Raw genomic sequence first — 22890 nt, forward strand, 5'->3', positions numbered from 1 at the left:
GAGAACGTGAGCGGCGAAACCTTCGATTATGTAAACGGTCTGGTACTACGGCACGTCCCAAAGATGCCTAGCTGAATGTATGGTCAGCAGTCACTTCGACGCACAACGCAGGCCACTTACGTTCAAACCAGTCGGGCCCCAGCCAACGTGTTCACCTGCGACGCGCCTGTTTCGCGCAAGCTTGAGCGTCGCGCGACGCGGTCGAATGACGTTGCTTTCATCCCTCCAGAACAGTGAAGCAAACATTTACAGATACATGTACGTGTATTGAGATGGCAAAACGATATGCGTCGCAAGACTCCTGTACAAGCCTTCCACAAACTACATCCTACAAATGTTTACCCCAGAGACCCCACATAATCAGCACCAACTCATTCCGCAAGGTCTTCCGTGTAGTCTGTCCAGCTATACCATAAATAAGGAAGGAGTTGAGGCCGAACGTTTTGGGTGGAGAAGTGATATGGCGACGTGGCAGAGCCGTTCCACCTGTACTTTCGTTTATTTCCCATCCCCGTCTCGTTCCCCACCGGCGGCGATCAAAATATGCTGAAGATGCTGAGCGACGCCTGCAGCGTGTCGTCCTCCGGGTAGTCCGAAACGAGGACCTTGCACTGGGCGCGAGAGTAGCAGCGGAACGTCTCGTGGAAGAGCTCCATGCTGTTCAGAATGTGCGTGAGCCTGCGACGCCGGGACAAGCGCGGTTGTGAGCTCATCATAAAACCAAAGAGTTTCGTACTGATATATACTAGAGGGAAATCTGTCGCTGCAGTCGCGGGCCACCGTGGGCGGCGCCATTGCCGCTAGCGACGTCCCTCGCCTACTTGGCTTAGCTAGTCATATGACTTCTTTTTTGTCTCGAAGCCAAAATCAACAAAAAAGGGTAACATTTTTTTCTCGTTCATCGTGCATGAAGCTTCTACATAATAACTGTCAAATTAATCTTTTGGGGGGTTCAGTTTAATAATAACAAAACAAACTTCATGAACCTTCTAGAGTAATATTTTAGCCAGAGTCAACTTTTCAGCCTGTTCATGAGCCATGCCAAGGACGAGTGGACTGTGCCTGCCCGGTACATGACGGAACGCTCGCTGAAGCGCGGCTGCCCTAGACAGTGGCGCCAGATTTCCCTCTAGTGTATATTAGTACGAAACACTACGCATATAACAGTTCAACGCCATTCGGGGAAAAAACTCCCACCTCCCCTCGCGGGAACCCCTGTGTAGATGCGACGCATAGGGAGTTCACGTTGCAGCGTTGGACAGCGGAGGAACGGCGCTGGAACAATGGAGCGGAGCGGCGCAGGCACCGCGTTTTATATCGCGCATAACGGTGAGGGGACGCGCCGGCGCCAGTGCGTCTGCCGCGGCTATGACGCAACACAATCCAACACAATCCACTTTAATCCAATCCAATCCAAATCCAAGCCAATCCAATCGAATCCAATCCAATGCCCCTCGCGAGAGAGTGTTCGCTATCGGATAGGAGAGGGGGTGAGCGGCGGAGAGCGCAGCTGGCGCGGCGAGGAGAATGGGGGAGGGGCGGACGCCGACGACGACAACGCCGGATGCAGGGACAAGGCGGGTGAATGAGATGCGTTGCATCTAAAAATTACCAACCATGGTCATCCAAACCGACGCTCCCCATTCTCACTCACATACGAATGTCATAAATCGATCAGTATATGTCGTGCTACATGATTATATAGATGCGTGTTATTGTTGTTCTTATCATCAAACTCACTAGGAGGAGCAATTTAGATGTAATAAAATGTATTCGGTGATGCCTGCATGCAAGGATGAAGCTAATGACAATCTGAAGCTATTGGGAGGGGACCGCGCCTGCTTGGAGCACGTTTGACAGCTGAAAGAGACCTAAAAGAAGCGATAAGCATCCTAAATGATGTAGTACAGGCAAAACCAACTTAACGGGCAAAAAACTACATAAGCTTACCGCAGCTAGCCTTTGCTCAGATAGCTACGGGGCAATCGAAACTAACCTAAAAGGGACAGAACCACTCAACGTAAATAAATATTCTGAACCAAAGCCCACCTAGCCACGGATAAAATCACGCTAATGACCAAAAAATAGTCTAGAAAAGTAACCGAAACCGACCTAAAAGGCACCTAACCACTAAACTGTCAAAACAAGAGGCGTAGCTAACCTGTAGGTAAATGAAACGGATCGAACTTTTATTTATAGTGCACAAATCTGCCGTAAATAGATATCACGCGTGATAAAAGTCAAGTTGGTTCAAGAAAAAAAAAGCTACAAAAACGGCACCCGACGGATTTCAACCTTGTTTTGGTGATTGACAGCCAGAAGCCGACCCTCTATAGTACGAGACCAGAGAGCCCGAACTCTTCTAAAAGCAGTTAGGAAGCACGTGCACATATATGCCCACACGAGCTCATAGATGGCGCAACGCGTCATAGATGGATATTGATTGTGGATACGCGCCCGGGACACCATTTCACATCCCTGTCCAACCGCGCTCGGTCCTTCTCTGTCTTTCACGCAGAAAATTTGTTCTGTCTGTCTTTGTGTCTGCCTGTCTGTGACTCGATTCAACCACCCGGTCAAAGTGTAACGAACGCTGCGCAAAAGTCTTATATACTCACAGCCAAATGTAAACCTCTAAGTTCGGTGTTAGTGTTCATACCTGTCAACATCGTTGAACAAGAACAAGACATTACGCAAATATAAGGCTGAAAATCAATACATGCGTAATATTTGCAGCGTTCCTTTATTTAAAATTTTGCAGATGCTTGCTTTTTGCGACAGCAAATAAAATACGTCAACTGCAGAAAACCGCCGCCTGCTGTTGCCCGCGCTACCTGGCGGAATTCGAAAATAAAATCAAACATTAACAACAACAAAAGTTTCCACTAGATAAGTTCCACGCTCCGCTCTTAACACTCGTCGAGTAGGGCAACGTGATTCTATAAACGTTGTAGTCGGGTGCTTCGATTCACGCGCGTCTCCGCCGTACGGCAGCGCTAGAATGAGACACCCGACTTGGAGCAGTGGAACGCGGTAAATTTAAATTGACTTGAGCAAACCTCTAGCGTTTTGTCTTTGGAGGAACGAGTCGGGTGGGGAACAGAGGTGAGCGGGAAAGAGAAGAGAGGCCTTTACTTGGCAAATGTCGACCAAAGATTATCGTATTTCGTCGACATTTGCAACGAAAGGAGCAGATACGCGGCCATATATTCGCTGGTGTGAGCCCACGGATCGCGGGGAGAAGATCTTGCGGGCATTCCTCATCCGTTGCTTACGTAATAAAAGCGCAACAGCGCGGGAGCTGCATCTTTTGAAAATTTAACATCCGCACTCCACGCCTGTACCTAACCCGCTACTACGGTGTGACTTAACTCAATTGGTACCTGAGATTTCTGGGCGCGCACGACCGCTTCATTACACGCGTACCGTGTGATAACCGTTTCGTTTCCTCGGCTTGTCTAGCCGCCTCCCTTGCTACGTGACGGAAACCCTTCTATAAGCAGGCCGCAGCCGAGAGTTTCGTAAGCGGTTTTGCAAACAGGTCGCGTGTAAATCGGCAGCTAAACATGCAACCCTTTTATCCTCATGTAACGTCTCAGACCTTTTCAAATCCCCTTACGCGCCACCTCGCGAACGTGTCACGTTTTCCACCGTGGCACGCGCGCGCGCCTTACAAAAGCAAGAGTTATTAGGCGTTACGATAGTTCTCGGTCGCTTCGGCTTCTAAAAATACGCTGCGCGCCGAACACGAAGGGATTCACCGAACATGTAACGATGCTGCACATTTCGGCGTAACACTTCCCCCGGCTTCTGAAGCATGTCGGGGGGTCGCGAAATCTCGATATCTTGCGGAAGCGCGCGGCAAACTGAACCTAATTTCCGGTGAATCTGACTTGAAAGGGCGATTGAATTGGGTGACCCACCGGTTATTACATGGGATAACAGCCTTTATTTTCTTTGATCTGGCGTGCGCTGATTCAGTTGCTTATAAACAGGCGCATAACAGGATATAAAGTGACTTCACTTGGAAGGTGTAGCTGAAACGCCACTCGGAAGCCAGGCGTTACAAAGGCCATATCACGAGGCGGGGTTATTGCGTGTGGCATGCATCCCGCTTTGATGGTGTGTTTCGATAAATTTTGCCTTGTTTATTACCGATTAAGTCCACTTATCTAAAGCGGCGCGTTTAACTAATATCACGTGACAGCAATATTACAGCGTCTAACTTTCCGCTACAGAGTGTGTATGTGTCGGCGGCATAATTCTTAGGAATTATGAAGAAAACTATTATCCGACCACGGTTTAGTGGCGGAAGTTAGCGAAGCATAATATTTTGATACCGAACCGCTCGTCACTCTCGGTGCCTGACATTATAGCCCAAGAAGAGCTCGTTTAGAATATAAATTTACCTTCAAGTTGAGAGCTAGATCAGTCAGTGTAGCGTAGACTGCTACTGCGAGGTAGAGAAGATTGGCAGTTAATCTCTCTCTCTCTCTCTGTAATTGTTTACGGGAATGTAATATAAATGTGATCCCATCGGTTTCAGAAAGTCTGTAGGAGGTGGGTGTCCTCCCGCGAGAGCTTTGTTCAGAATTTTAAAGGGCGATGTTAGGCTTACATTTCACCATGCACTACAATTTTACCCCGACATGGGGTCACACCGTCTGTCGTTCATTTTTACCACGCGTAAAGTTGCTTCACAGAAACAACTGCAGGTACGTTAGGCTGAGAAAGGACGGGTAGTGTTACTGTATATGGTTCGTACCGGATATTAAAAGGGACACTGAAGTTATGTGCAAGAATTGTTAGATTACTTGCGCAAATTATAATCCAAAGTCCCTGGGTCATGTATTGGTCCCTCTCGGTGTGTTTACGCAACTTTATTTAGCAGAAAAATCAATCGAAAGGGCTGTATTCCTCTCGGCATCCTCGTTTCCGATTTCCTGTAGCGTATCGTATGACGCTTAGCCGAGACGGCTTGGCTCGACAGCGCTAGTGCGCGGCTCGCCTACCCTCCGATAGAGTCAGTCGGCGGGCCGCCGGCGGGTCGTCTCATTTCGTTCGCTCAGATGAAACTAAGCCTCAACCTGACTTGTGCCTTTAGTTTGTTTGTTAGCAGACTGCTGCAAGCACGGTGAAGTCTATGAAATCAAACTAGCTCCACACAAGGCACATGAGACGCTTCGCTGACCGGTACACCAGTAGAAGTCCTAAGGCCAATCAAAGGCGGGAAAAGAATCAGCGAAGTTAATACAGGCACCAAGGAATCAAAATAAGCCGAAAATTTTATTGTAAAGTGTAAAACCAAGCTCGTTGGCGTGGGGTTGACATAAGCACCGACTTCTTCCGGACGCAGTGCCGAAACAGCCGACTTTCGGCCACTGGTGCGAACACGTTTTTTTGTGACACAGGGACGAGTCAGGCAGGCTCCAAATATGAGGGTGAAGAGCCTCGCAGTTGAGCGTCTCCGATGATGCGGAGGGCGTTCAGCTACAGGCACAGCGTACGCCTCGGCTTGTGAATCTTACAATTCCAAGCGGTCCTGGCAGGCTTGTCTGAAGCATTCTGCAGTCGACAACAATGCAGCGGCGCTGTATGCCGCCTCCTCAGACATCGCGAATGCCCAATGAACGATAACGCAGGATTTTTAGCACATTTTCGCACAGCACCCAAACCGAAACTGGTTTGAGTTCCAATTTTGCACATCATCTAATCACATCGCAATTCGATTACGCCTCACTGCTGTTAGTTGTCGCAGCCGCCGTAAATCTATAGCATGGTATTGTTTCTTCTTTCCGGCTTTATAAATTAAATACTGATTTATCGACTGAATAAGCGATGAATGGTGTATCCAATGCAAACGAAAACAGAAGTCCAACAAATTCACTGCGGTGACCCTTTAATGGGGACTCACGTGATTACACACCTATGGGACCTGGTAATTCTTGAACCACGGGCTTAAGAGCTATCGCGAAATATGCCCGAAAACGATCTAAACGGCCGGTTTGGTAATTTCCTTCCGTACTGAAATAAAAATTAACAAGAAAGGAATTGTAGAGTAGCTATTCTGCACTGGATGTCGCTTGCTGTGTAGCAGCCTAGAGTTTACTTCAATACAGAAGCATTATATTTCTAAAACAGGCAAACTAGACGCAAGCATCCATTTATGGATTTGTAAATCTTTTTTTTTTTTCTGTTTCACCACGATGGTTTTTAAGCCCGTGAGTCATGTGGTAACTTTCAGGCGAATGTCATGAGGTGAGTATCTCTTAAACGCGTCCTATTTCGAGAAGCCGAAAGCCACCGGTGTCACTACTGCAAAAGGGGCTACTTTCGGTGCGCGAAGGAAACTTCTTTTGAGAGCCGTTCCGTCCACCCAGATCCGCGACCTCCCAAGTCGCCGACGCGTAGCACGCACGGACTGACTCTCAGCTGTTACCGCCACTGTCGCTGTTACATGCGCGGCGGGTGGCTGTCGTGCAAGATTTAGCAACCCAAAATTGCGGATAGACGCACAACTCTTCCCCCACTAAACTACGAATACTCAGGAGAGGCCTTTGGTATCCCTGCAGCGTGGATGAATTCCCTCCTCCATGTCTGCTCTACTATGGGAGCTAAGTACGTGAACTTGAAATGAGTCATAACTCATTTATCTTGTTCCACGGGTGCCTAAGAACGTTTGTTTTTTTGGATTTTGAAGGTACGTTGCGCTTGCTGTGAACACAGACTCTTGGACGGGAAAAAAACGTAACTTTCACGAGAAGACGGGGCACTAACAACTCAATATGACTGTCAGCTTTAGCCGTAGAACGGCGAAAACAGCGCTTAGACGAAGACAGTAAAAAGTACACAGACACGTCTTCGTTAAAGCGCTGTTTTCCCCGTTTCACGACGAACCAAATAGCCCAAACTCAAACGTCAGTTTGCGTCAGCCGCAGCGCTGCCAGTGACTCAAGGCGGGGCAATTCTTGTGACTGTACTTGTACCTAGTCCCGCCTTTTATGTAGCGCGTCTTTTCACTGGTTCTCCTTAAGATCACTTCAGTTTGACCAAGGGAACAACTGTCCTTTAAATGCGTGCCATGCAGCGTAGCGTAAAATACGTCAGCCTAAAAGCTTCACCAAGTCACCTTTTGCCCAGACACAACGCGGAACGAGCGCTCAGCTAGAAAATCGCGCAGCTACCATACGGCGTGGTGCGGGCGAGTTTGAAGCACCCGTCATGCAATGCTATATACTGCACTGAAGGAACGGGAAGTGGCGGCTTTAGAATTTTAAAGGGGCCATGCAAACCAAAGGTAACTTTGTTTACTTTCAAAACTCAAAAAGAAGAAAAAAAGCCTTTGAAACTCACTCAGCTTCGTTCCAGGCAAGAAAGACCTTTCACCAGATAAAAAAAAATGTGAAACTTTCAAATTTCCCGCCACGGTGACAAAATATGGGCACCTGTGTCGTATTGGGGGCCAGCAGAGGAAACATTATCAGCGCGTTAACTTCATTTTTTGCATCCAAGTGACACGATCAAACGGAACTGGAGGCCACACTACTATCGCCCAGACTTGTTCCTTGGCGGAGGCTAGGGTAGGCGGCCACCAATGGCACAAGCGAGATTCGGTGACGTCACAGAAAAACGACCGGAAAGTGGCGGTGGAGTCGTCACTGCTTTATCTGTTTTACTTAATATCTTCAGTGCTTGTTTAAAGTTTGTGACAAAAGTTGTATCATTGTTATAGTGCAAACGAGTATATTAGTGAACAAAAAAGACAGTAAAATCGACGATATCACCAGTCGAAGCGGCACTTGATGCAGCGAGTATCGAGATAGTGGATGCGTAATAAATAACATTACGACCAGGGTCGGTAATAAGCTCGGAAATTCCCTCGAAGGTGTACTTAGCCGATGTTTTTTTGTGTGTGTGTTCGCTTCGCGTCCACTGCCACTGATGCAGGTAACCGTACACGTGTGGTGTCGTTCATAGCCCAAAGCCTAACGCACTGGCCTCTGCGTCGAAAAGAATGAAAATAGTGTGAAACAAGGAATGCTCCTGATTCAATGTTTTACACACGCACATCTACAGGTGCCGCCAGAAGTAAATGGAACGCAGGTGCTGTGGCCGAACCTTTTAGGAGCGCCCTGTGTAACAAAAAGGAGCAGAACACGCATGCGCGCCTGCCGACACTGCTAACCCAGCTATACCTCCGGGACCGCTTCTTCTAACCCGACTTCGATCGTTGTTCGCAGCATACTGGTGAACGTGTACACCTGGGGTGGTATTCCCGTGTTTTGCCCCTTTTGTATCCCTTTCAAAAGTGTCCCTTTTGAGCGAGCCCTGATTGGCTAAAAGCGAACACCCGGATGTGACGCCATGCAAGCAGGGCGGAGCTATGAGCCGTGGCTACTCGGAGCAGACGATTTGGAGCAGACGATTTTTCTTCGCCTTATTGTGGGTTCGCTCGCGGAACAATAAACACATAAAAGATACTCTGATACGGTTTCAGTTCCTTAGAATGCGTTTGCAAGAACAGTTACGGTATTTGAATCAAAGGCCCACTGCTTAACCGGAAGTACGTCACGATGAAAGGGACGCAAATGGGACGTTTTCAAAAGGGACAGTTACGAGAATACGCCCCTGGAGTAGTTCAGGGCTGAATTTATTAGGCGGTTAGTAAAGCTCGTTCGTTTTTGAAGGTGCGTCTTATCTCCCGAGGGCTTCCTATCTAAGGAGCATGTACTTCATGTACAGCGGAGGTTTTCGGTTAAATCATGACGGTTCGTACAAATTTTTCTCCAGAATCAAATTACGCTACCTTAGACGGACCCAAAGTGAACTTCTATCTCCTAATCAATAATCCCAGAAGAAATTATACGTGGTATACTTCAGGCTTAAAAATGCACTTCAATCAAAAGGTAGCGCGCAATCTACGTTGTACACGCAATACAAAGCATAAATCACCGGAGGTGAAATCGTTCGCAATTTGTACGCGCGCTAAGCTGTGCCGTTTTTCTGTCGAACGAGTATGGAACAAACCTTGCTCTGTTCTCGGCAAAGTCGCTTTGCTGGTATTCTTTCTTGGCTCCAGGGGCCCACCTCTGGCAGAATTCCTGCAGGAAAGGGTTGGAAAAACAGGCCAGAGCAGTGATAATCACGCGAAATATCAAATGCTACACAAGAGACCACAGTTACCCGGGGAACATTGACTTACTTGTGAGCCTTGCGTTCGACGGAATGAGAATATTATATTATAAATGAAAAAAAAATTATATCGACCCCGGGACATATATTAATGGGATCATGTTCTAGCGCATTCACAGAATACCTTAGAAATTCTGGGTCCAAAAAGCAGACACCAAAGAAAAGAGTATCTCTTTGTCGACGGATAACGTCAGTCTTGTTAGAAACTGTCGACACAATTTCTGACTCATTAGAAGCAGATTTGAGTAGAAAGATTGGGCTTATAGAAGGAGTGTACGAGACAGACACTGACTCCACTCGACCCAGAACATTCGACACATGGTGCGTGAATAAGAACAATCATAATTTAAAGGCTGAGAACGGGGCTGGGGATTCTGTAACACAACCGCCTCACAAATGACGAATGCGTGTTCCACACTACGATCACTTCCATATTGTTACGAGGATAAAAGTAGAAGGAACAGATCTTGTCGACGTCCTGTGTTGACGTGTAATTTCTAATTGTGGTCATCTTGTTGACGCCACTGGCATTCAGCCCGACCCTGCTAAAATCCGTGCCGTCAAAGACTTTCACCAACCTATGTCTGCGAAAGATGTCTTCAGCTTCGTCGGGCTGTGTTCTTACTTTCGGCGCTTCACTAAGAACTTCGCCGTTGTTGCGCGACCCCTAACGGACCTATAGACTGAAACAGAACGTTCCCTTTTCGTGGGGTCCTCTGCAAGCAGAAGCTTTCTCTACTCTCATCACCCTGCTACCCAGCGCCTCCACCAAAAGATGTTACGTGGATAAAAGAAGAGGGAGCACAATGTATTCACCGTATTATTACTATTAACTGTAGATAGCAATGCAGGCCGGAATATGACGTGATCCTCCTCTTCCTTTCCCGAGCACAAAAACGTCCCTCGTCTTCGTCGTCGTCACTCACAACACCGACGGGTAACAATGTTTAGGAATTCGGCATGGTAATTAAACATAATCCGCCGCTCTTCGACCGTAGAAAAAAAAGCAGTACGCGCGCCTGTCGTTTCCCCGTGCGCCGGGCCTTCTCTAATGCGGCGAAAACATGAAGCGATGCAAAGTCGCCCAGGTGTAAACCTTATTTGAGGCAAACTTTTAAAAACCTTACAGTCAGTTGTCATTGCTGCACCATTGAGTTCATCATCATCGGTGCCCGTCATCACGTGAGCAGCTCTCGCTCGAGCTGCTTCGTCTTTCTGGCGTCGCCATCTTGTGACTAGGACACCATCGTATAACCGGGACGTCGTGCCTCTTGGTTTCTCTTATTTTACAAACTAGGAAACACAGCTAAAAAACGCTCTCGCTAAAACTCAGATACCGTTTCCAACCATTCTTTTTCAAGATGCACTCATCTAAACATGATCTGCTCATATTGAAACAGCATTGTATCATTTTAAGGCTCATCACATTCGTCCGCTGGTATCGCCGAAAGAAAAAAGAAAGCACCAGTCATGTTTTGTGTGTGTGTGTCTGTCTACCATGTTAATTTTTTCTCATTCCTTCTCAAGTGGCTGTGCAAACGAGTACTGAAGGTGTGATCTCATAATGTTTGGTGAAATTACAGTTACTGCGTTGTCATGCATTGCAGACTCCCCGTGAAGCGTTATTTTGACCTCCCGCCCCTCCTTTGGCGCTGCAGTAACGTACAGTGATTGCGCGCCATCTGTGCGCCAAGTGAGAAGCAGCGGACAACAGGCTTTGTTCGACCGCCTACAGGGAGCGCAACGTTTCTGGTTTGCATAGGTTTGCATAGGGCGCTTCGATACACGCCCGTTTTATAGAGGATACCGTATTTTCGCTATTCTAACGCGCACCTTTTTTGATAAAATTAGCCTTCAATTTTGCGTACGCTTTACAATCGGGCTCATATACAAAATCGAATTTGAGGCAGCCAGCAGCATTGCGGTAATGTCTAACTCAATTCAATCCGAAGCAACCCGTCAACATCACATGAGTAAATTTCGCCGCACCCATTCGCCAATGGGAAAAACCTTACGAAATTATGCAGGCACACTCAGTATTCCAGGCTTAAGTTTTAACGCCCGCAAGAGCTGGATAAGCATCTTTCTGAAAGAGGAGAGATTTTAGCTGCCGCAACTGTGTGCGTGAAATAAAATGACTAGGGCAATTTACGTGGGCCCGTATCTATTACATCTGCTCAGTACAATAGGCGCAAATATTTTTTTCGGATTTTCCTACCTAAACTTACCATGCCCGTTGGGAACAGGTTAGAATCGTGCAAATACGGTATATACGAACTCTAGGGGGAAAGCGCACCGGGCAGTCCGTTCATTGCAAGCGTACAAAAGCTCGACAGTCGACATCTATGAAGGAAAACACAATCAGAACAAAACGGGAAGACAGTAACTGCGCATAGCTCTCTCCATAAGGGGCCTATTCACATAAGTGCGAAAGTACTGGTTAGCTATTTTTTTACGTCGTCACCACATGTCGACAACAAAAACAAAGAGAAAATAGAACGGGCCACAGCCCGTTTATTAGTTTTAGGGCATTATATTGGGCAAGGAAACAACCATGAGGGCTTTAGAGAACAGAATTACAAAATTTCGATAAAGCAGGTGCCTACAATAGCTTGCTAAGAGATGTCAAGAATGACATTTTTGAAAGAGGGTTCAGGGTTTATTACCCAGACAACGCACATACATCCTAGGTAAGTACCAGGGATGTCCCACCTGGGAGTTCGGGAACTCCCAGGGACATCCCACTTAAGTTCCAAAAACATCCCAAGTGATACAAAAAAAGACCTCGCTGGGATGTCCCAGACTAGGACTTTGCTGGGAGGTCTGACATCCCATGTAGAACAAAGAAAGGAAATTTTTGGGATGTTCCAAAAAGGTGCTCGTAGGTCCTTTTCAGGACACGTTTGATTAATGCTTGTGGTTATAGCTCAACATTCCATTGCAATGGAGCTTTTCCTCCACTCAAGTGCACAATTAGAACTCTGCAAAACCTTGCAAAACCATTTTATTGGACGAATTTCGTACATAACAGAGATCAGTGGCAAAATCAAGCAGCACTTAGGTCTTAAAGGAGCCATGAAGACAAAATACAAGTTGGGCTTATTAGAAAGACTGCTTAGTCCCGATAACAATGATACCAATATCATCGCAATCCTCGAACAAATAACGGAGATATTAAAGAAAATGTGTGAAGCAGTCGCGACCCCCTAGCCAATTTCCCGCAACTTTTCTATGACGTCACGGAACCTTGTTTGTGCGATTGGCGGCCGCCTAACTGACCTGTCGCGACGACACATGACTGGACGTCTGTAATGGGGCCTCTAGTTCCATTAGACCGCATCACTTGAATGCTAACGTGCAGTTAACGCAATGAAAATTATGTTTTATTGTTGGCCCGTATGACGCCATTCTTGCCCATAACACGTCACTGTGGCGCAAAATTCGAAAGTTTTTAAATACTTCTTGCTTTTTTTTCGTTAAAAAAACATCTTTTGTGGCTGCAATGGGGCTGAGTGAGATACTGAATCCTAGTTCTTTCAAATCAAACGGATTTGTATTTTCTCTTCATGGCTCCTTTAAAGGTACACCATACACTTTTAATACCACAAACAAAAGTTCTTTATAACTTGATGCATGACTTTACTTCTGTTTCTGACAATAAATTCGACTAGCTGAAGCAGAAGTGAAATTTCACATGAAAAATTTCTAAAGGTAGCACGAGTTATGTACAGAAAGATAAGAATCGTCTCTTCTCTCTTACATCAGAAATGTGCCATGCACCTGAACAATTCATTTACAAAATAGAGTGAGCCTAAATTCTAAGCAATTTATGGCATAAAGAATAAGGTCTGAAAGTGCTGTACTTTATGAAATACCAAAAGGTGAAACATGTTTCACAACACAGGAAAAGCACATTAGTGCACAGAAAGTTACTGAAAACCATTAAAAGGGCCATGCAGACAAAACACAAGTTTGGTTCATTAGAAAGATTGCCTCGATAGAAACATTTTGACACGACTTTAAAGGGGCCATGAAGACAAAATACAAGTTTGTTTTATTCGAAAGATTTCGTGCTCTTTAGTGCCCCCAGTGCTTGTCCAGAAGCAAACGATGCTTTGTTCACTGCGAAATTAATCAATTTAAGCTAAAATTTTGATTTTCACGCCAAAACGTGTGTTTGAATGATATTTGCAGCGATATAAGAGCAGGTCTTTCAGCTAAAGTTGGTGTGGAGCGGAGACTTGTTTACTGTTAGTTGACCTAGATGGCGCCACCACACCACGGAAAGCAGTCTAATGTTGTTGGTTTGTGACCGTATTTAAACATGGCTTGTTTTTATTCATGGAGAAAATAATCATTTTGTGAAACATCGTGCTCGCTCGACAAATATGGTCACGTAAGACGCCGTCGCTTGCGTCAGTTGACCAGTGTTGTCTGAGACAATTCCAAAGCCCCGCAGTGCTATGCATCTAAACGAAGCATAGTGCGTGCAGTACTAACAGCAGTACGCAGAGGTACTTCAATGTTTACGTGTGCTTTCCTAACTTCCACTGTTTGTCCCACCATTCTTACCGATATAAAAAGAATGTGCCCTAAATTTAAATGAAAATAGCTCTTTGGGCATGCTTATGAACTCTGCCTAATTTGCGTTTGCCGGCCTCACCCAATCGCACAGCTCGGCATATGACATCATAGGTTCTGCTGCGGTAAATGAGCCAATGGGTCGCATGGCCATTCCCTATTTTTCCTAATTATGTAGCTTATTTGAGTGAAGTTTATGCTAAAAGTGGTGTCAACCTGATTCTACCGAGGCAATCTTTTGAAGGAACCAAACTTGACTTGTCTCCATTGCCCCTTTAAATGTGAACGTTGCTCAAATAAGCTACATAATTAGGAAAAAAGGGAATTGCCATGCGACCCACTAGCTCACTTAGGACACATGACACCATACGCACAGCCGTGCGATTGGCTGAGGCCAGCAAAAGCAAACACAAGTTAGGCAGGGCTTATAAGCTTGCAGAATAAGCTATTTTCACTTAAGTGTAATGCATATTCATTTTATAGCAGTAAGAATGGTGGGGTGAAACAATGGAAGTTACAAAAGAAGAACCAGTGCATATTGGTGTTAACTACTGCGCACACTATGCTTGTTATAGCAGCACAGCACTGTGGCGCTTTGGGGTTGTCTCGGACGACACTGGCCGAGCGGTGTAAGCGACATGTCTTACGTGACCCTAATTGTAGACGTACCCCATGTTTCACGAAGCAATTAGTACCTACCGTAATAAAACAAAGCCAGGTGCAAATACAGTCAAAAACAAAGCAAAGGTGAAGACAGCATGGTGGCGATATTTAAGAGGATTGATGTTAAACAAGGCTCCGCAGTCCGCTGCAGGCAGGACGGCGCACTTGAAATTAGCTTGAAGACCCTTCCTTGTGATGTCATGGCAGATGTCACAAAAACACGATTTGGCAGGAGAATCAAAATTTTAACTTGAACTGATTAATTTCCTGGCGAATAAAGCATCATTTGCTGCCCGACATGTGCAAAGGGCACTACAGAACCCCAAATCTTTCGAAGAAAACAAGCTTGTATTTTGTCTGCATGGCCCTTTAATGTGGCCGTCACACTCCCTCAGGCCGCGCGACCACTTTTGAACAATACGGGGCGCTACCGTAAGGCACCACACACACATAGAAATCATTCGAAAGGCCAGCTGATCTAGTTCTGATTGATATAAAATACTAGTTCTAAAACCTACTGCAAATGAAAAAAAAACTTATAAAATAAATTTTCGATCACGTGTACCTACATTCGAAAAGAATTATGTAGAACTATTAACGCAAAGGGAGGACATTTGCTGTGTGCTTAGAAGACATGCCAATTGGCCACATGATGACAAATTTCTTCTCAGCCAAATAGGTTCTCACCTGTCTGCTAAAAGGCAAATAAAAGCTAACGGAAGAAAATTGATGAACAGGTAACATTACACGGCTTAGAGCAGAAGAATAACACTTTGCACGTGTTGACTGTATGCATATTTTCCTACCTTTAAAATTTGGCTGCATTTTGTTACCATTTTACGCACTGAGGTCTAAATGTGGAAATATATGTGCATGCATACTTATGAGTTAGCGTTGAAAATGTGGGACCGTGCAAGGATGTATATTGCGACATTTTAACCTTGGCAATTAAAAAATTCCAAATGAATGCAGCCAAATTTTGACGGCAAAAAAATCAGTCTACAGCCAACATGTACAAAAACTATCACTGCTCTGCACTGAGTCATGTAAATATCAAGTAGAGAATTTCCCTTTTTAGACTTTTTCAGCAGAAATATGAAGAAATTTTGAAACCAATTGAATTCCATCATGCAGCCACTAATTGGTATGTATTATGAATGCACAGCAATCTATCCAGTTTCTGGTGAATTGTTTTCTATAACTTGAAAAATACAGAGGCAAGTGAAGCAAAATAAGATTTCTCGAGTTTTAAATCTGAATTTGTCTCTCATACACTAAAATAAATAATATTGATATCACTCAAAACTAGACAGGCTGCACTTTGTAATAGTACATTAGCCATGTATGTGGTGTTAGTTGACGCACAGCAGAGACCCTACAAACGTCCAAATGTACAACCACACCCTGAGGGAGTACTGGTGCCATGCACCTTATTCTGGCATGATGCCCTGAAATCCGTAGTTTTTTTACCACGTAGTAGCTTACCACACACACACAACAAAAAACAGTTTAGATTAGTGTCAGGAAAATATACATGGGCAATCAAGAAAAAGAAAATCAGGTTAAACAACTTTCATATCATTCCTTGGCAGTCACTGCATTGGAGCTCCAAGGATTTTCTAGTGTGCCGCAGCTCTTTCCGCAGCACGTCAGAACTGTGTTGCTGTCTTCTTATCTTTTGGAGTTCCTTGTGGCTGGGGAGACTTTCCGTGGCTCATGAAGCTGCCTGCACATAATTTAGAAAACAACTTGTAATGAATTCAATAAACAGTGCAGACACCGGCTAGCCTGAACACTGCCAGTAAGGAAACACAACTTGAGCATTACCGAAGTGTACAGATAAACATTTACCGATGGTGATTTCACACCATGGGTAAAACGGCATGCTTAGAGTACAAGCTGAGCTTCGCTGATCTCTCACAATGCCCTTCCTGATAAATGCTCTCGTGATTGCGCAGCAGTCAAAAAAACCTCGCGGCCAGAACTCACAACACTAAAGCAGCCCGCTGCCACGCAAAACCTTGAGGAGCTTGCGGGTTGTTTTGCGCAGAAATTTGATGTGTGATAGAAATTTTGCTATTTAGTTCTGTTTCATGGACATGACCTTTACATTCCATGATTGCCCAAACATTTCACCTGCTTGAGATGTAAATGAAACACTTTTTCTAAATAATTTTCAGTCAAGAGATTTTTAACTGGCTCTTACAATCATGCTTGTTGGCACAACGCATCACACACATGCAAGCTACTGCAGCCATTTACCATTAAACTTTTATCAAATGCGCCATTACATTAGTCTTCCCTGGGATCCAATGGTGCAAAGCACAATGAAATATAACAGAGTAACAATAACAAGGACGATACTAGACATGGGAGTCGCAGTTTTCTGGTAATACCCACCAGGTTTAAAGCTGCCTGTAAAAACTGCTAACTGCATCTCTGAGTGTCTGCTTGCCGACAAGAGACTACAGGAAACTGGCAAAAAAAGAAATATAGCTGCTTGGCAGTTAAAGACTGACTGCAATATTCAGAGCATATATTCAGAGCATATAAAGTGAAAATGAAATGAAAAAAAATGAATATCGTGCAATTTGAGAAAGATTACAAACAAAATGAGTGAAAAGTTGTGTTTACCGCTCATGAAAAATTGTTAAGGCTTTTTAAGAGTAACTGCACTGTGAAGTCAGTCTACGCAGCCCTTTAAATATGATGCACAACTACACGCACAGTGCCCTTCTTTAAAACAGTCGTCAAAGCGGCCCAGATCTGAGTATTCAAAGCGGCCCAGATCACGTTGTCATTTGTGGCATAGTTTGCCGGAATTCTCTTTGCTGCGGAGGTTGTGTAGTCGCCAACATGCCCATCTACAAACGGCCGCAAAGTTACAGCAGCAAGCCACATTTAGATTGCAGCACAGTCATTAGCACATACAAGGGCAGGCGATCACGCGAGCTGAGTAAATTGAGCACATCACACACTGACATGCTACTCAGTGAAAAATGTTAAACGCGTAAATTATAACGCATAACGCCTGCGCTATGCCGCTCTATCATTTCTGAAAAAAAAAAAAAAAAACGCAGTCACTACCCAGGGCTGTCACTGGACTGTCTCACGCGTTGACAAAACCCGAGACGTGGTTTCATCTAAATACATGCGAGAAATGAGTGATTTCGTTCCGGGTAGCGCGGGACTGATGGTTGAGGCCTAGAACCAGGAACTAAGCTACGCGAAAAGTTTTAGTTAGTCAAACTATTGAGGTCCAATAATGTCTATTTGTCTAGAGTTGTTCTTGCTCGGCTTTCCGGCATCTGCGGCGTTTTTTTTTAATCTGTTGCAGTGATGCCCTTATACACTAGTTGTATAATAAATTCATGTAAAATAATCAACAGCTAGAGGTACAAAACAAGTTGAGCGACGCGAAACAGTGCAGCAAGCGTTGCAACTTCTCCCGCCACCCCGGGAGAAGCCTTTCGACCGCACTGAGCACCCACCTTCGACCACAGAGCAAGAAATCATGCATAAAACACAAGAGGGGCATTGGAAGGGTTTAAACACTGAGTGGTACATATAAACAACTTGCAATAGTTACCTTGTGAAATGACGTTCCAGCAGCACGGGAGCACGGCGCACATTTCCAACCGCGGCCGGCCATGTTTATAAAACTGCGATGGCTGAATCGGCTGAATCAGTTTCGTAAAAAGCTCACAGACGTGTAGAATAACAACGAATCTTTAAAAATGTATTGAGATATAATTAAAATAAAATAGAAATTTTAGTTTTTAACTTATAGTTTTAAATATTGTACATAAATACGAAATAAAATGGCAACAAGGCAGACCCAGAACCAAGCAGCAGGCCATCTGAGCGGGACGGTTCTTTCCTCCCGAAAGTTGCCGTGCTCAAAAGCAGCGTTTTCAGTTGGTTTAATCAGTGCACTAGCCTTTCTCTTAAGTACTTCCTGTAACAATCACGCGCTACCTGCGGGTACGCGAGGCATTTGCTCATGGAGGAAAGAAAAGTTTTTCTTCCTCCATCAACAAAAAGCACGCATGCGCTTCCGCATACATCCCAATCACAGCCATTCGTGGACATTTTTAGGACACTCCCAGTGCGGAAGTCCCAGGGATGCCCATAGGCTGTGCTGTTTGGGACATGGGATTTAGGGCCTTTTTTGGGATGTCCTTAGGATGTTTGATGTTGTCTGGGTATATACAAAAGCAGCGGTTACGTCACCCAGTTCAGCTCACTTGTTCATCAGAACTCTTTTCCATATTAAAGTATTGACCTGGCTTCCAGTTTAGTATTTCTCTTCCTTCCGTGATCTCGCAAGTTTTTCTCATATTTCCTGTGATTACTGATTCGTGTGACACGTTCGCTCCTGAATTTGATGCAGTGTACGCTTACGAATCTGTAGATTGTCGGCCACTATTTGCGCGCTTCCGTAATATCCCATGCAATCGCAGCCCTGTCTATCTGAAATACGTTTTGGAGCAAGGTAAGGGACTCCTGTAGCTATATCCACGGCCGCTGGATGAAAGGCGTGCGCTCTCATCCAGCGGCCGTGCTATATCTTTCCCCACAATGATCGTACTCTTTTCGCTGATTAGACAAAGTGATCTGCGTATACAGTGGGCTTACGTTGCAGCATGGTATTGTTAGCTCTTTCCGGGCAGCCAAGACAACCGAAGTATTAACGCGCTGAAATATTTTTTTTTGACCAGTTGGGAAGTGAACTTGTAAACTTTTTATGGTAGGCATGAGTATCAAGTTCTTGAGAAACCGAATAATAGCGATGCGTAGCGTTTATTGAAAGTACTTGAATTGCAGAATCAAGGTACGTCCTTACAAAGTACGCAATTTGTTCACTATTGTTGGCTTGATAACGATCGTAAATTTCAAATAATTTCAAGTTGCTCTAAATTCACGTTGCAAGTGATTTCTGTGTACTGCTTTTTTCCGAAACTGTTGCTCGAAAAGACCAATTGAACTTCCCCAGACTTCGCATCAGAAACTGCTTCAAGGCTCCTAATTTTTCCCTTGCGTTTTTGCTGGTGAATACATACAAAATTCAGTTTTTGCGTATCTACTACGTTGAAAAAAATTAGTGCCCTTCCACTCTGTGAAGAAGGATGACCTGCAAAGCTGCACGCAGTCCACGGAGTGCTCGAAACAAAACACGTTTATAGTAATTTGCGATGTAGCATACTTCCTAGCCAATTAGCTGAATGGAAATCTGAAGGATCCAAGCTTTATTCTTGTAGACAAACATGGAGCTGCCTGTGTTCCTCCCGCGTCGTAAGCATCTCACTGTTTTTGTAACACACCAACCCAATCCGCTCTACCACTAAGGACTCCGTACAGGTCCAATTGGGCCGTTTAACGTCCGCGTTTAAACCTCGCAACAGCACGACGGACATGCCATCCATCAGTACGGGCATGAAACCTATTGGCGGTGAGCGCGAACACAGGCGGCGCTGCCAAGCGCGCCTCCGTGACGTCAGCTTAGGGATTCTCGCATTTGTCGTCTGCTTCACTCAGGATCGCTCTCGCTGCTGTTTCTTTGCGCTCGGTCAACGTCTGATGCTTGTCCGCACCAGAATTGGCGTGTGGGTAACTTTTTATCATAATAATACGCTTAAAATCGCATACACTAGCTCATGGTGTCAATTAAAGTATAGTTTTGAATACCGCTACGGGAGAAACATTGCCGGCGCCACCCCATTCCTTGCGAAGCCGGTCCTGTGCGGAGCGCGAAGAGTCGGAGCTAGGCGTCAGCTTCTCATGTAAGCATTCGAACAAAAGGAACAGTCAGCTGCTAATAACCGACAACAGCGAAAATGGAAGACCAAAACAAATTCTAGGCATTCAGGGCTGTCGGCTTTGGCAGAAGGCATCACGATTCCCGGTAATCATATGTAAGGTAAAACAATTTTTGCAACCTTGCCGAACGCTCGAACGCGTTTTGTCACATCACTTTACGTTGTCAAGGCATGAAAGTTTGCCGACATGCACTATAGACTGCAAAAACTGTAGGTTGAGTTCCAAATAACCCAGTGTGTATATACGCGCGTGCTGATTCTATACCAGGCATCTAACCGGTATGGAGGTTTATTGAGCAAAACGGGTCACGTCTTCGTTAAATTTATAGTAACACATATTGTTTGTTAAGACCTGGAGGTATCGTTCGGAACATTTTGCACAGCCATATCTTCCCGATATTCGGATATGCGTTATAGGAAAACTGAAGTCAAGAGGAGGAGGAGGAGTAAGGAGAGGAGGGGAAAACTTTGTTTAACAATTAAATCGATCTGGTTAGTGGGCCGGGTCCTCAGTCCAGGACAAGAAAGTAAAAGTAATTTTCTTCAAATCATAGAACGCCATCCCGAGTAGAATAGGATTTGTTCTTCGCGCCTGGAAGGATTGAAAAGCAATAAAGAGCTACTTGGAATTCTTCTTCAGTTTTGAGTCTTGTAATATATGCAGGTATACTATCTATTACGTTAGTTAGCGAGTATATCATGCCTTCAACACCGTAATCATGTCATCATTGTTCGAGTTGAGAGTCAGTTCGTTATAATAACGATATAATTACGATAGAAATTCGGAGCACAAAAGCCGCCTTCGAGTTCTGTGGACCACGTTGTTTAGGGCGCGATCGCGGTGGCGTAGCACAAACCTTCTCATTGTATTTGCATGTGAATAAACAAAGCACGCTGCGGATATGCACCTTGTTACACGCAGCCGTAATAAAAGCCAATTTGTGAAGAAGGGAATGTATGCCATACAAAATGAAGGAAATATCCACACGACCTTTGTGAGGCTCCCAAACATCCCGAAACCTCCTAATAAGAAGTTGGTGACGGCGCAGAAAAATTAATGCGTTGGGCAGAAAAAAAAAGCAAGAAACATTAATCCGATACAAGACAACAACGAAAGAAACAGAAGAAAGCCGCTTTATTTCCTGCTGTGCGATGAGCGTGTAGAGGCCGCTGCTTGGTACGTAGTATTAGACTGTTGAGTCTTCATAGCAGCATTTCAGAAATACTGCAGGGAAGCCTACGCATTTTGAATACTTATCAAGAAGCTCTGATCGCTGATCCTCGCGAATAAGAAAGAAAGGACGAGTTACACACGATCTTCTGACTGATACTCTGAAGAAAGTTGTTCTCTATCTCTTCGTGTGTTGCAAACTTGTGGGGGATACAGCTTCAAATTATTCAGATGCGTCAGAAGCTGGCAAAATAACTGAGTCGCTAGAAATGCGCTTTTTAACGCACCACAGCAACGAAGCGGGCGATTTCTAGCCCAGGCACTGTTGCCCCTCACAAGCGGAGTGTAGCAGACGACAGCGGCGCGAATCCCTAAGCCGACGTCAGAGCCAGGGGGCGCCACTCAAAGATCTCACCGCCAATAGCTGCGCGTGCACGCCCCCTCCCCTCCTCCCTCCCACTGTTCTCCACTACAAACCCGCGCACGCATAAGCCGCCAACCGGTCATGTGCGCGTGCTTAGAAGTGACAGACGCGGTCGAAAATATCTCCTGAAAGCCCTCTGAAGAAGTGATATTGGCTATGCTGTTTACCCGGGAGAGATTCGCCGCTACTCGACGAGCTGAACTTGAGGTGGTAACGGCGGCGACAGCAGCTTTTCGTTGTTTTTGTGCCCGTTCGCGTTTGTGTTCCGGCCAACGCTTCAATTCTTGCTCTTCTTCCAAACGAACGACATGCATCCGTCCCATAACCTGTAGTCCCTTGAGCTCTATTCTCGCGTACGAACATATGGCTGTTCGTTTCCATTCCCCCTCGTTGGCATCTGACTGTTTGTGTAAGGTGTCTGCGTAACACATCAACCCACACCCGAACCACTCGATTGAGGACAGCCGACTAAGCGCATTGAGCCAGGTAGTTTCGACATCTAAATCTCCCACCAGCACAGCCGGCATTTCATAAGTAGCGGCATGAAGCCCAGCTAGCTGTGCGTGCATGCCCCCCTCCCCCACTCCCCCTTTTCCACCCGCAAACCATGCAGGCATAAACCGGCAGCCGGTTACGGCGCATACTAAAGGGGGCTTCCCTTGGCAGCCGTTACCTGGGCTTCGATGGAGCGGCGTCTTTTTGTGCTCCCGTAACTGAGTGAGCGAACGCAGCAGCGACGAAAGAAAGAAAACCGAGAGGAGTGTCTAGCGAGGGGTGAGGTGGAGTACGACACGTGCGGCAACGGCGTCATCTCTCTCACTGCCTCCGTTACACATGTCTTATGCGTCGCCACCAAGGAGCGCCCTTCCTCTGACACTTTCCCCAGACGCTGTTCCATTCTCCGCTAATCAGAATCCCGCGACACTTGCGCGGGAGGCCCAAACACGATTTGCAACAACATGCTCGCTGCTCCCTTGTGCGGAGCTAATCCGAACCACGTGACATTGGCGCGGGAGGTTCAAACACGATTTGCCACATGC

At 45.6% G+C, this 22890-nt stretch overlaps 1 protein-coding gene across 1 annotated transcript in view; it reads right to left on the reverse strand.

Moving 5' to 3' along the window:
• Positions 1–494: 494 nt before the first annotated feature.
• Positions 495–22890, reverse strand: part of LOC144161944 (uncharacterized) — a 106422-nt gene continuing 84026 nt past the window's right edge. Inside the window, exons 15-16 of the mRNA XM_077692500.1 lie at positions 9028–9101; positions 495–678 (exon numbers count right to left, since the gene is read on the reverse strand). Coding sequence (XP_077548626.1) covers positions 537–678; positions 9028–9101 — 216 coding nt within the window. The 3' untranslated portion in view covers positions 495–536. The remainder of the gene's footprint in view (positions 679–9027; positions 9102–22890) is intronic.

The sequence above is a fragment of the Haemaphysalis longicornis genome, unplaced genomic scaffold, assembly GCF_048455015.1.
Source record: "Haemaphysalis longicornis isolate Haplotype H1 unplaced genomic scaffold, Haemaphysalis longicornis Haplotype H1 scaffold_12, whole genome shotgun sequence".
Taxonomy (NCBI): Eukaryota; Metazoa; Arthropoda; class Arachnida; order Ixodida; family Ixodidae; genus Haemaphysalis; species Haemaphysalis longicornis.